Source organism: Camelina sativa, chromosome 16 (assembly GCF_000633955.1).
Source record: "Camelina sativa cultivar DH55 chromosome 16, Cs, whole genome shotgun sequence".
Classification (NCBI taxonomy): domain Eukaryota; kingdom Viridiplantae; phylum Streptophyta; class Magnoliopsida; order Brassicales; family Brassicaceae; genus Camelina; species Camelina sativa.
This window is the reverse complement of record NC_025700.1, coordinates 4985701-5000800: the sequence shown is the minus strand read 5'-3', so window position 1 is coordinate 5000800 and position 15100 is coordinate 4985701. Positions and strand designations below refer to the sequence as shown.

At 30.8% G+C, this 15100-nt stretch overlaps 2 protein-coding genes across 2 annotated transcripts; both read right to left on the bottom strand.

Moving 5' to 3' along the window:
* LOC104749817 (probable 3-hydroxyisobutyryl-CoA hydrolase 3) lies at positions 1023–5714 on the bottom strand. The gene is made up of 13 exons (XM_010471513.1): positions 5546–5714; positions 5395–5475; positions 5162–5294; positions 4987–5066; positions 4805–4888; positions 4605–4689; positions 4423–4508; positions 2302–2423; positions 2034–2094; positions 1824–1922; positions 1656–1757; positions 1533–1574; positions 1023–1450 (listed from the first exon to the last, which is right to left on the bottom strand). The coding sequence occupies exons 1-13, from the start codon at positions 5579–5581 to the stop codon at positions 1316–1318; spliced, it is 1146 nt and encodes a 381-aa protein (XP_010469815.1). The 5' UTR covers positions 5582–5714; the 3' UTR covers positions 1023–1315.
* Positions 9472–11391, bottom strand: LOC104749816 (tropinone reductase homolog At2g30670-like). The gene is made up of 5 exons (XM_010471512.1): positions 11313–11391; positions 10993–11200; positions 10651–10867; positions 10041–10147; positions 9472–9933 (listed from the first exon to the last, which is right to left on the bottom strand). Exons 1-5 carry the CDS (start codon positions 11375–11377, stop codon positions 9742–9744), a joined length of 789 nt encoding a protein of 262 aa, XP_010469814.1. The 5' UTR covers positions 11378–11391; the 3' UTR covers positions 9472–9741.

The following is a 15100-nucleotide window of genomic DNA, read 5'->3' as shown; positions in this document are numbered from 1 at the left end:
GACTAGTTTTGATTCATCAATCGTTTCTCCAAGAGCTGCAGATTTTGAAGAAATTTCAGAGAGTTTACCAGAGAAAGTATCAATCGTCTCTCCTTCCTTCATCTTAAGCTTATCAAACTCAGTCATAAGTGTTTGTAATCTAGCTTCCTTTACTCTTTCATCACCAACATTTCTCGCCTGTATTGCATCCCAAACGCCTTTTGAAGTATCATGCTCCCCAACTTGTAGTATCAATGATTCTGGTATGGATTGAAATAACAGAGCAATTGCCATATTATTTTTCTCCTCATCTTTGTTCCCAGATCTATTGTTTCCTATACCTTGTTAACTTTAAGAGCTATCCTCATTCGCATAGCCCAAACTGTGTATTTTGAAGAGTTTAGCATAGGAAACTTAACAGAGGAAGGTCCGACATCCTTGGTCTTGATCGTCTCGTCTTCCTCGTCGTCACTCATCTCCTTCTTAACGGTTATTGACTCCAACGATGGTGATCAAGCACAAACCTTGCTCTGATACCAAATCTAAAATCTCACGAAGTAGAACACAAAGATCAAAAGAAAGAACTCTTCTTATTATTAAGGAAAATAACTCAAAACCTTAATCTCTCAATTCTTATAAGTTGTGCTACACCTTAGCACCTCCTTATATATATATTATATTTCCAAAACACTTTTGGAAAACTAACTTTAAATAACTCCTAAAGAAAGTAAAACTAACAATATTGATATGTATATTTAGATCCTCCCAAATATACTTAGCTTGATCTCTAAGCTATTTCAAGCTTATAACACCATCGATTACTTAGAAATATGTCTTGTCAAACAAACAAAAAATTACGTCATGAAATGATTTCTTTCCCCCCACAATCATCTCCCTTATTTGTGATTGATGCGTAACACCGAACACTTCAAACGTGGCTTTGCTATCATGGTCCAATCAGTCATATACTCATATTAATAGCACTAATTTCGAGAGAAACAATTCATCTAAGAATATTGGACGTTGTTAACGTATACAAATACTTCTGGAAGACTAGCTCATACGTTTCGAACAATAAACAATCAAAATCCAATATACGAAACAGGAAAATTTAATGGAGGCTTATTACTGGCCAATGCGAACACCTCATAACTAGGAAGACTTTAATTGAATCATGAGATATTGTGCTCCTAGAAAGAAAGGAGGAAATAACGCACGTTTTGCTACAACATAAAAAAACAAAAGGAGTTCAAACACCTAATCTTGGTATTTCGGGTTTTGGTCTTTTCGCTTGGTTTGGTCAATGGTTAATGTCTCATCACACACCATTTCTTCTTCACAGCTTTGCTGCGATTGATGAAGCACGCAAGTTGTTCCTTGGCGGAAACTTTAGATCCTCCAATCCCTCCAATCTCTCAAAGTATTGATCTACCATTCTATCATTGATGTCCTCCAGTCGCCTTGGCTCCCACTATATATTTCAGCAATACATCAACAATATTTTGTACATATAAATATTTAAAAAAAAAAAAAAATAAAGAAATTTATTAAACCTTTGGGTTCTTATCTTTGTCCACCAGTATGGCTCTACACCCCTATATAAGTAAGACACCTTATAATTACGTCTACAGAAGACAATATGACAATATATATACAATCGGAAAAGCCAACAAAACCTCCACTATGTCTTTGCTTAAATCTCCCTTCATCACATGACACACCATTCTATACTCACGAATAAGGCAGTGCCCCACCCCCTGTAGTCTTCCTTCTCTTATCTGAAATATATAAATACACTCAGCTTTTTCTCATTATATTGTATGTAGCACATTTTGGGAACTAACCGATCTAAGAGATATTTTAAGGCTTGATGGTGAAGCCTTCTTCAATGCTTGAGTGGTAGAGGAGATCCAGTCATCTGGTATCTGAGTAAACTCTCTCTCCTAACCAATTCATATATGAGGGTAGAGTGCAAATGTGCAATGTTAAAGGTAACTCAGTGAACTCATGATCATCGCAAGCAATCATTTCCTATACCATAATGAAAAACTTACAAGTGCAGATATGATATCCTCCACTGTTCTTCTCGAGAAGCACCTATCAATGATATCTAACCTGCGTAAAGAAACAACTTTTGTATTAAAGATCTATCACATGGATGCTATAAAGGGAGACTGAAAGCTGATACCAATACATGGTTGAAATTAACAAAACATGTAACGTACTCATAACCAATAATCTAGAATATATTTTTGCACATTACTTAGAATTCTTGTGATGATGGCATGAAAAAAGTTCTTAGGAAAAAAAAGATACACTTGCCTGTGGTAAGCACTGTTCTGTTTAACGTTCGGACGCTCAGTATATGCATCAAGAATTTTTGAGGCAAAGCTTGGATCACTTGAACCAACTGTACAAAGATCTGCCTCTAGTGCAGTTAACCTCTGTGGAAAGTAGTACCTTACTAAGTAACGATCCTTGGCAAAGCAAATAGTGTAAAGAAAATATTTTTGACTTTCCATCCATTACACTTATATAAGTGAAAACAGTCAACACAAACCATTAACCTGAACAGATTGTTCCAAAGTGCAAGATACGTTTGAAATACCTCAAATAGTCCTTGGCAAAAAAAATGGCAGTCAAATTATACGATAGATTCGTTACAAAATATTAATTTGTTCAACTAAAACCCCACAAATGTTTTTGCATCACCAGCTGTCATAGTATCCAATAACTAGTTCTAAAAAAAATAAAAATTCTAGAGACCAGATTACAAAAAAAATTATGGTTATTTTTGATTGTTTGGAACAAGTTTCTTAATACTACATATATAATAATATCATGTAGTAATCAAGTCTATAATAATATAAAATAAAAATAAATTATTACATAATGAAAAGGAAGAACTACTAAGAAACTTTGGTTACGTTGAGGCAGAGCCGTGGTTCATTTGTAAAGGCATATTAATCTCCCCTAGGCCACCAAAAAGTTATCAAATTAANCCCCCCAAAAGTTATCAAATTAAAGGCCACATTAATTAGTTTTGCTCCGTGTTTACTTTAAACTAAATTAAAACCCGCAAATTATTTATAACTGAAACATATAAATTATATAAGTTGTATTTATTGGTTAAATATATTATAATTATATAATAATTGTTAATTTTATTGTTTAAAGCTTAAATCATATAATACTGTAATCTAATTTATTTTTTATATAATATTTATTTGATCAATTTAATTAAATATGTATATTCTCAGATACTAATAGTGTTAACAAAATAATAAAATATTTTTTTATCAGTGTAACAATAAATTAATGATATTGTAAATTTATATAAATATCGACAAAACCCATACTGCTATATTAATCCGTCCCGAGATATTTTAACTCACACTATATCATCTTAATTTTTAATATTTATGTTTTGTAATATAAATATTAGATTGAGTTGATATGTTTTTTATTAAGATTGTAATTATTTACATTTTATAAGATTGACGCTTCTTATAAAGTTTAAATAATTATAATACGTAAAATTATTAAAACGGTTGAGTATTTCTCATATTTGAAGTTTCTTAAAAGTTTAAATATATTATTAATATTTTAAAGGTCTTCTAACTTTTTAAAAATTCAAAATATTTATAATATTTAAACTTGTTATAAAGTTTAAATATTTATAATATTTGAAATTTTATAAACTTTAAATATTATTAAATTTTTTAACATTTTATAAATTTTCACTTTCTAAAAAATATAAATATTTTTATAAAGTATAATTATTTATAATACTTTTACTTATTATGAAATATAAATATTTCTAATATTTAATGTTTAAAAAGTTTTAAATATTTATAATATTTAACTTTTGAAAAATCTTTTAAATAAAGAACCAGAATAAAATAAATAAAAGATTTTTAATTTTGAATGCCTGATAAATCAATCTTTCTTCTCATTTTTATTATAAATTATTTTGGTCTCTTTTGTAGTATGCCTCTGAATCATTGCCCAATTTTTTTAGGCGATGTAGGATATTGTACTTGTATTTTTTTATTCATCTATTGAGTAATATATGTCCGTTTAAAAAAATTTGTATCATATACAAGAAAAAATCACAATTTTTATTAACTAAATGTATTATAGAATAATTCAAAATAATTTAAATATAAATTCAAATAAAAATGAAAGGAAATCATATATTTATGTTTGAATGAGGTTGAAAGATTTACTTTTTTTAAAAAAATCTTACCTATAATTTTGAAATATTTGCTAACTAATATTAAAGTGATACATTGAATGCTAATTGTTTCCATAATATTTTTTTGTCAAAAATTGATGCAAAAATACTAGTATAAATTTTAGCCTAAACATACCTCTACTTTTAGGCTTTTAGCCTTAACATGGGAAATTAAATACTAATGATGTAAGAAAGGGATTTCATACCGTTGAGGGCACAAAATGAGTTGCAAGGCCACAGGCAAGCATTTCGGCTCCATCTAACCTAGCTCCTGTGAGGCCAACATACTCTCCTGGTATAAATTCAAGAACAAGACATGAAAGATGAGAGGGCTAGATATAGGCTCGAGTTTTGTCGACATGCAAAACATATTAATGACTTTCGTTACCAAAAAAGCCAGGGAGCCTGGACAAGAAATAGGAGGCTCCTACATCTGGAAAGATCCCAATAGCTGTCTCAGGCATGGCAAAAACCTAGGAGAATCTCATAAAATATGGAAGTGACATGAGAATATTTGAGAATTGAGATCGATATCTATCTGTCATCCATGCCTGGACATGTTTAAGAAAACTATAACTAAAAGAATACCGTGTTCTCAGTTGCAATCCGAAATCGACCATGGATGGAGACACCAGCTCCAGCTCCCATGACAATACCATTCAAAATTGAAACCTATAAATTAAGGTCGAAACGGTATGGAAAATGAATGAATGAGCTTACACACTCTTGAGTAATTATATTCACAAAAAGGACAGTATGTCTGCTGAGACCTGAGCTTTGCTATACGTGGCCAGAACATAGTTGAGCGTGTATTGGTCTGCAAAAAAAGCGGCACCAAGTCTCCATTTGCCTAGTCCACGTAGCATCGAGAAAGAGTGTGTAGAAATAAGCACAAGAAAACTGGAAACATAAAAATGGTTATGGGATGGTGATATTGACATATACCTTGTATGACGTAACTAAGAAGGGGTCGAAGGTCGCCACCAGCACAAAAGGCTCTTCCCTGACCCTTTAGGATGACAAGTGTCACACTAGGATCCTCCTCATATGCACGGAATAGTTGCAGCAAACGGGAGATCTAGAAAAGATTGGTTCAAACCAATTATGTATATATATATATATATATATAAACTAGCTAGTATACACAAATAATAAACAACAAAAAAAGGATTCAATACCATGTTAGAGGACAGAGCATTCAGCTGCCTGGGTCTGTTTAATGTCAAGATTCTAACACTTGATTTCTCTTCCACCAAAATCTGTGATCAATATTGATTGAGAAAGAGAGAAGAGCTGATCATGGAGCGTAGTTAAGAGGAGAAAACAGACCTGAGAGTGAGAGGCCATCTCGGTGGACATTGTCATTTTCTTGCCTTCTTTCTTGCGGGGAAAATCTATACCAGAACAGCTAGGAGATTCAAGATATATGAAGTTCTTTCTTACTTATGGTTAAGTCAATTTTAAATGTTTTTTTTGTTGATTAATGAAAACTGATTGTTAGCAGGATCGTGAAGTGTACAAATAAGCATATGACCACACATTTAAACTAAATAAATGCATCAGTACCGACACGAATTATTAAATTTGTATTGTGACACATATATAAACACATATATAATGTGACCAACACAATAACCACTAGTTATTATTTTTCGATTTAACCCGATATATCCAATAGATGTTGTGTCATTTGTGAGAGGGATGTGATTTTAACTTAAAGCGCTCTTTTTTCAAGTTCGTTTTCCATTTCCGAAACGTTTCCGAAACGGAAACTCATAGAAACTCGGAAATAAGACACATAAACACGATTCCTAGAAATTTACGTTTGGAAACACGATGGAAACTTCATTTCCATTTTGGAAACACGACGGAAACCTTTTTTTAGTTTAAAAATTAATAAATAAATAATTTGGAAATATAAAACTTTATAATAGATATAAATATATAATATTATTAGTGTTTTAGTCCAACTATTTAAAATTTATATTTTGAAGCTTTGTTGTTTGAATCTTTTTGATATGATTTTTATGTTTAGTGTTTTATTATATATATATATATATCTATAAATATATATATCTATAAATATATATATATATATATATACATATATATATACATGTATATATCCATACGTTTCCAAAACATTTCCATTTCCTAATTTTAGAAAAAAAATTGTTTCCCATTTCCGAAACGTTTCGCTTCCCCGTATCCGTTTCCGTTTCCATGCAACCTAGCTAATTCCTTTATTTTTAATGTATATTTAAGCTACAAAAATTCATGTGATATATAAGCAATTAGATTCATTGTCTTTTACAATTTTCTCATCGTTTTCGTCTTCTGTATTGATTTTCTCTAACTTAAATTATATATGTGACTATATGTGACCATGTGCTGTGTTATATCACTACAATTTTGGGATGATATAGCTTCAAAATTTGTTACGCAAATAATCTGTAGCAAATATTTGTGATGGTTAATTACTAATTAGTGACAAAAATTAAAATAAACTATCTCGTAGCAAATTTGTAGTTTGTAGGATATAATGACAATTTAGCTACAATATATTTTGTGGTAACAATATTTTTGTAACAAATATAGTCACAAACAATATCACCTAACAAAATTTATAGTAATTAGTTACAAATTATTTTCACAAATTCTAACGTAGAAATACTTTTAATTTAAAATTCTTTTAAGTTTATTACTATTTATTATTGTAACAAATAATACAAATTGTTACATAATAATTGTGATAATTAGATATGTTTAGCATCATTTTATTAAATGATGTGATTATTAAATTTTAGCATCGTTAATTTTTGGATAGTATCATTTGTATTCTCCTAAACATAAAAAGAGTTTCTGATTAAAATCAAAGTGGCAGTACTCTCCAAGGAATATAAAGTAAGTGAGAAACTATTACGCAAGTTGTTTTAAAGATTTTAACAAAAAAACAAAAGTTGTTTTAAAGATGATTGACGAAACTAACAAAAAACAAAGACTTACATGCACAAGTTGATGTCACTTACAACAACTTGTGTATAGGTTAATCTTGCTACTATTAGTTTAAAATACGGCATTTTTTTTTATTTGTTAAACGATCAAGAAGAAGAAGACATATTCAAACAAATGATGTACTTGATGTAAAATGTTTTTTTTTTTTTTTAATTTGGAATAACTTTTACATTTTATTTAAAAAAATAAGAAGAAGATTTATTAGATTGAAGAAGTAAGAAAGATGAAACAAGAAAGTATCATCTTTTAAAATACGACATGATTCTTGTACAAAACGAGTTGATATATATTAATTTTTTTGTTTTGTTACATTTTTATTTAACTGCAAACCAAACGAGTATAATATATTATCGTTTCCTTTAGGTTGACTGTGAATGGTAATTGGCATGCAGAGGGAAGCGGGAGGATGGTATATTTTATTTGACCCAACATTTTTATTCTTATTTGACTGAAGCTTTTCATTAGCTTTTATAATTAATTAGGATGCGAAAATCTTAATCTGCTGCGTATAACCAATAAAAACTAATATTTTAGAGCAAAAGAACGAGTCAATATCAAACAAATTTGGGATGGTATGAGAGGGCTGCGTATAAGGGCTTACGACACATAATTATATCAAAACAAACATTTATGGGGGATGTTTGAAATTGATGACTTTAATTAAGACGACAAGGGAATATGATATGTATAGATATTTGACATAAGGGTTCATGCATGAATACAAGATATATATACTAATAATTAAAATTATTAAACTGATCATGGTATGGGGACCAAGTTTTATAATGAATTCAAAACTCTAAAACTTGTTATGCATCAGCATCATGAAAATAATTCCCGAGATCATAAAGATGATTAATACATTACTGAATATTCATAAAGAAAAAAAACTTTGTATGGCTTTAATAATGGATTGTGGAGTAGATCCATCTATCGCAGCAATGTGCCTGGGAGAGAATTACCAAAGCAAGAAACTTAAAAGATTACGTTAATTTTTATCTTAAGTAAAAGTATATATTTGTGTTGTAAAACTTGACGACTCATTATCATATTATGTCGTTTCGAGTGAGTATTATTGACAATTAGTGGATTGGCCCTAACCATTTATATATTAACGATAGTTTTATCAAACTTCAGATGTGTGAATTGGATTGTATCATAACAATCTCCCTTTCAAACCAAGGACAATATATGAGATATTAACACGTCTCCTCAAGATGATAACTGCATCTCAAACCGATCCCACTTGTACCGATAATAAACCCTTTCTTGGGCTCCCATTACTTGAGTTAACAGAATGCATTGTCTTTATCCACTTTTCTAGGTCTACAAGAACTTGAACTTTAAACTCTGATGCCATGTTAAATTTAGGTTTATCTTGGGCTTCCAACTAAAAACCAATTGCAATTAATGGACTAGCTCTAACCCTTTATATATTAATAATAGTTTTATCAAACTTCAGAATTATATTGATTTAACACGACACACGGTACATGCCGACCATGGAGATTACTAAGTTAAGACGCAAAGGAAGCTCATACCCATTGAAGGCACAAAATGAGTTGCAAGACTACAGCATACTTAGCTCCGGTGAGGCCAACATTCTCTCCTGAATAAGAAGACATGAAGCATGAGAAAAACGTGATGGGCTTGAACTTCTGTGGACACGGAAAAAAAAAGAATATTGTTAAAAAATAAGACTTTTGTTAAAAAATAAGACTTTTGTGGAACTTTGACAAGAAGTAGGAGGCGGCTATATCTCATGCATGAGAAAAACGAGTTAGGCTCGAACTTTTGTGGACCCAGAAAAAAAATTGTTAAAAATTAAGACTTTTGTTACACAAAAAAAAAAATTGACTTTTGTGGAACTTACCCCTTTGATAAGAAGAAGTAGGAGGCGGCTATATCTCATGCATGAAAAACGTATGGAGAAACTCAAAAGATGGAGACACCATAAATTGGATCAGCAACAAGAATTATGTATTTTCTGAACATATCTTCAGTCGAAACAAATGAATACTTATCAATGTGAGAGTAGTAACACCCAAGCAACATGATAAACGAAGAACCAACTTGGTTACGATACCAAGTAATAGAGAAGAGTGACCAATATCGCGTGAATAATTAACATTGAGTCTTACCAATTATTTCAACTAAGCTCTCGTAAATATGTTGAATTTTCAAAAAATGCCAAAGTTATGGGAAACTAAAATTCCTGGGTTTTTTTATTTTTTTGTAAAATGGTATTTTATTGAATTGCAAAGTTTACATCAAGGAACAGACTACAGTAGAACAACAATAATATGAACCAAATCAAGAGTTTCCTCTTTTTGGTTTTTATTAACAATAAAAAAGTAAAGGTGGAAAAAAAAAACATACTAATGACTAAACACCCAAGCTAAACCAAAGTAGGAATCTACTTAGGGATAATCATACAAACATAAAACAAAACCCAACACATAGAGTAAATAGACTCGTACGCTGCATCACCGACATATAGAAGTCTCGACTCAAGCATCTGGCTTGTAGGAGAAACCATTGACAGTGAGACCTCCATCAACACAAATGGTCTGTCCAGTTATATACGACGCTGCAGGTAGACACAGAAAAGCCACAAGTGATGCAACCTCTTTAGGCTCACCAGCGCGACCAAGTGGAGTTCTACTAACTAAACTCTTCTCGTAACCGGCGTCTTCAAAAAACTGTTTTTTTTTCACAAGATTGTAAGTCATAAGAATGAAAAGTGTATGATGTTAATAGGAAATTANAAAAAAAAAAAAAAAAAAAAAAAACAGGAGAGTTTTATTACTGATTCAGCCATAGCAGTGTGGATAAAATTAGGAGCAACAGAATTAGTTCTTATCCCATCTCTTGCCCATTCACATGCCAAAGTTTTTGCTAGTTGATTCAAAGCTCCTGTACATACCCACAACGGAAACGAGACATCCATTAGGAATCCCAAAGAAAATTATACCTTAATAGGTATAAGTGTAAGACTTTGATCTATCAAAGAAAAAGCTTAATTAGTTTTGTTTGTGTACGTACGAATCGATACCTCTTTCTAAATTTGACACTGTATGTCTGTATATGAATGAAAACCCTTACATTTGACATGCTAAGATCATATATGTTTGAACTAAAAGTATTTGCGTTTGCTAAGTTATGAACCTCATACATAATTTAAGATGAGACTGTAAACCAAATATATATTACACATACCACACTAGTTAAAACTAATTATTAAGATAACAACATTAAATTCATTTTCTACACAACAGCATATTAAAACTATACATATAAAGAACAGGAAATTCCCTTAATCAATTATAAAATCTGTATTAAGTTTCGCGTATATATCAATACTATTGCATCTAGTATAATTGAAAATCTCTCTATTGATTAATAGCCAGTGTATGTACCTTTCGTTAAACTATATATGGATCCACATTCCATTGATACAACCCCTCCAACAGAGGAAATAAAGATGATGCTTCCAAATTTAGAAGCTTTAAGGAGAGGATGTGAAAGTTGGCTAAGATGAAAAGCAGACTCCAAGTTTGTTGACATATGGAAGGAGAAATCGTCTGCCACATATTCGATTGTTGGCTTTGTAAGAACTACGCCAACGTTGTTTACCTATGTTGAACAAAACTGAGTTACAAATATCCTACTAAATATGTCACTATTTAATTAGTAGGTATTTTTCCTATATTAGACTATGCTTAGTTTGAATGTTTCCCAAAAAAAATAGATTAACTCACAAGAATGTTCAGCTTGCCATCAAACAATTTTGTGACGGTTTGCATAAGTGTTTCCCTCTTGGAATGAGAGGATACATCACAGATTGAACCGCTCACTTGAAACCCTTTCTTTTCCCATTCTCTTAAACTTTGTTTGAGGGGTTTTTCAGATATATCACATACATAGATTCTAGCTCCAAGTGCAGCTAGCTCCTCTACTATAGCATGCCTACATCAGTCCAAAAAAAAAAATGCTATACATATAAAAACGTCTTAAAATAAATGCATAAAACAATGGGTCAAAATTATGATATATATAGCTAGAGAGTAGACAGACGAACCCAATTCCGCTGCCTCCACCAGTTACAAGAGCGTTCATACCTTGAAGACTCCATCTTTGATCCATTTTTGTTTGCTGTGAGTATCAATGACTAGAGATACCACATAATATATATAGAGACAAATTAGCTAAAAATACTAGTAGCAAATGACCTTTCGGAGAGTGAAGACATGATGCAGCAACTAAAGAAAAATACAAGTGACTTAATTAAATTGAAAGTAGTTAAAACACAATTTGCTACGAAAAAATATCAAGCAAATAGAATTTTTTAAATAGTTATTTCAATATTCTAATTTTTCTTTTCAATTAAATGTTTCAGAATAGATGAATTTATTTCCTGTGTTGTATTATTAGTTAGTAAATGTCAAATTTTATTTCTATTTCCACTTTCTCGACTTTGAACTCACAAACTCTAATTTCCATTCAGCTAGTTAATCAGATGTCTATATAACAATTCTATGTGAAGATGAGAGGAGATAAAATATTTAATGACGACTTAAACATAGATAAGTAACAACCATGCATGCATGGTCAAGAAAAGTATAAAGGAGATTCAAATAATCGAAAAAAGAAAAGAAAAAAAAGACTTAAATGGAAGTTGACAAATAGAAACGTGTAACATCTTGAAACGTGTAACATTAAAGAGGGTGTCGATACCACTGGTGGTTGTTCGGTTATTTCAAAATTGTCGGTTTGATTTAGTTTGGTTTGAGAAACCCTAAGATTCGAGTATATAAGTTATAATTGGTTTTCGAAACCCTTGTGAAAGGGGGTCTATTATGGTCTAGTATAGACGGTTTTGTGGTAATGTTAGGGTATTAAGTGACATCAAGGTGGTGTCCGTCGATACCAACATATTGTTGTGTGTTTGGTCCTAGGAGGACAGCTGATTCTTAGTGACTTTTTTTTTCTTTGGTAGAACTGAGGGGAGTGTTTACTATTAAATAGTAAATTTAAATACAAACATTATGTGGTATTGCATAACCAGATTTAGTGTTTGGGTGATTAAATTTCTTTTCTTTTTTTGAAATACATAAATCTAATCCATAAATATTGAATCTGAAAAAACTCATAAACCACAAAGCCTATACAAGTAGAGCTTCAAATTGATATTTTCATACTAGAATCTCAAAAGAAAAAGAGCGAAATGAAAGCTAAAAGGATTATGCACTTTTTTTAAAAAGGGATATTTTTGAAAAAATGTATCCCCAAAAATTTATTTTAACAAATTATTTTATTTTTAATTAATAATTAATTGATTTTTTCTAGGCATTTTTTGATTTAATTTAATTTTTGGAGCAAAAAAGACAAACTAGGTTAAGACCCGCATGTACGTGTGGAGTTATTTTTGCATATTTTTTTTAAACATATTTTTCTAATATGTTTGATAGCAACGTTTATTTTTTTGACCCGAAAAAACCTCATTCCTCATAATTCATATGAGTAAATAGTATGTGCGCATATGTTCTGCTTGAATTCTTCTTCAATTCTATTCCCCAATTAATAGTATAGAAAGACGAACCCAATACCGCTGCCTCCACCAGTTACAAGAGCGTTCATACCTTGAAGACTCCATCTTTGATCCATTTTTGTTTGTTGTGAGTATCAATGGCTAGAGATACCACATAATATATATAGAGACAAATTACCTAAAATACTAGTAGCAAATGACCTTTGGGAGAGTGAAGACATGATGCAGCAACTAAACAAAAAATGCAAGTGACTTAATTAAATTGAAAGTAGTTAAAACACAATTTACTACCAAAATATCAAGCAAATATTTTTTTAAAAAATAGATATTTTAATATTCTGCTTTTTCTTTTCAATTAAATGTTTCAGAATAGATGAATTTCTTTTCTATGTTGTATTATTAGTTAGTAAATGTCAAATTTTATTTCTATTTCCACTTTCTCGACTTTGAAATCACAAACTCTAATTTCCATTCAGCTAGTTAATCAGATGTCTATATAACAGTTCTATGTGAAGATGAGAGGAGATAAAATATTTAATGACGACTTAAACATAGATAAGTAACAACCATGCATGGATGGTCAAGAAAAGTATAAAGGAGACTCAAATGATCGAAAAAATAAAAGAAAAAAAAGACTTAAATGGAAGTTGACAAATAGAAACGTGTAACATCCCGAAACCAACTTTTAGTGGGTGTCGATTGACACCAATGAGTGTATTGATCGACACCATTAAACTGGTGTTTGTTCGGTTATTTCAAAATCTTTGGTTTGATTTGGTTTAATTTGAGAAACTTTAGAGCTCGAATATATAAGTTATATATTTCGATGCCCTTGTGAAAGGGGGCCGACGGTGGTTATAGAGGAGAAAAGGAGAGAGAGAGTTGTGGTGCTATCACTTGGAAGGGAGGAGAAATGTATAAAACAGAACAACCTTTGGAAAATAAAATGGAGTCCGATTTAGATGACATTTGGTTGGGACCTTTGTGGTGCTATAGGCTTCGTATAACGGTTGGTTTGTGTTTTAGTCAAGTGTCTGTATTATGGTTTGGTATAAACGGTTTTGTGGTAAGGTTAGGATGTCGAGCGACACCAAAGTGGTATCCATCTACACCAGCATGTTGTTGTGTGTTTGGGTCCTAGAAGGACAGCTGGATTTTAGTGACCTTTTTTTTTTCTTTGGTAGAGCTGAGGGAGTAAACACTCCCCTGATTTATTAATAAATAGTGAATTTATATACAAACATTCTGTGGTATTGCATAACCAGCTTTAGTGTTTGGGTGATTGAATTTCTTTTTTTTTTTAAATACATAAATCTAATCCATAAATATTGAACCTGAAAAACCTCATAAACCACAAAGCCTATACAGTCAGAGCTTCAAATTGATATTTTCATACTAGAATCTCAAAAGAAAAAGAGCGAATTGAAAGCTAAAAAGAGCGATTTTTTAAGGTTTTTTGATTTAATTTAAATTTTGGAGCAGTAAAACAAACTAGGTTTGGACCCGCACGTACGTGCGGAGTTATTTTTGCATAATGTTTTGGAAAATATAATTGTCCAGCGATCTAACCCGTCTAATATGTTTGATTGCAACGTTTAAATTTTTTTGACCCGAAAAAACCCCATTCCTCGTAATTCATATGAGTAAATAGTATGTCCGCATATGTTCTGCTTGGATTTTTCTTCAATTGAATTTCCAAACTAATAGTATAGATTTCCTTCAATTATTGAATGAAATATTTCTTAGTTATGCTAATTACAATTTAATGTAAATAATATAGTAAGAGAAGGGCAAATAATAAAATGGGATACAAAGCGTGAATATTTTATATAGGAGTTACGAGAAAGTATTTTATTAAGGAGAATTCTATTAATTTGGATACTATTAGTTTTTTTTAAGTAATATATGTGTTCGTAACTGATGGAGAAATAAAATTACAAAATTGTTTCGTGAGGGGGAAGACTATAATTGGTCATTAGATCCCTTATTTAATTGGTCTTGGTTATGGTATTATATCACTGGATTTTATAAATTTTAATTCATTAGATCCCTATATATCTCAGCTATTGGTATAATATTATTACTTTTTCATTTTTATTGGACTAGATTTTCAAGATCTTAAGATTTCTGTAAAAACACTATAACTACATATTTATATAATGTATAATGTTTAACTATATAGTTATCAAAATTAAAGTATATATTCATGTCATTGTAATTGGTGATCATATGTTTTTTTGGGTTAATATAGTTATTGCGAGTTTCAAATGATCTTTGATTCTTTCACCCATATAATTTTATAAAATTATTAGAAAGGT

What these genes read in the sequence shown, in the direction of transcription:
- LOC104749817 (XM_010471513.1), bottom strand. Translation starts at nt 5,581, where the DNA reads ATGACAATGTCCACCGAGATGGCCTCTCACTCTCAG. An exon ending in TCTTAGTTACGTCATACAAG is followed by an intron (nt 5,067 to 5,161) that starts GTATATGTCAAT and finishes TACGTGGACTAG; the next exon opens with GCAAATGGAGACTTGGTGCC. An exon ending in CAGGCTCCCTGGCTTTTTTG is followed by an intron (nt 4,509 to 4,604) that starts GTAACGAAAGTC and finishes AATTTATACCAG; the next exon opens with GAGAGTATGTTGGCCTCACA.
- LOC104749816 (XM_010471512.1), bottom strand. Translation starts at nt 11,377, where the DNA reads ATGGATCAAAGATGGAGTCTTCAAGGTATGAACGCTCTTGTAACTGGT. An exon ending in GGTGGAGGCAGCGGAATTGG is followed by an intron (nt 11,201 to 11,312) that starts GTTCGTCTGTCT and finishes GGACTGATGTAG; the next exon opens with GCATGCTATAGTAGAGGAGC. An exon ending in CATATATAGTTTAACGAAAG is followed by an intron (nt 10,148 to 10,650) that starts GTACATACACTG and finishes GGGTATGTACAG; the next exon opens with GAGCTTTGAATCAACTAGCA.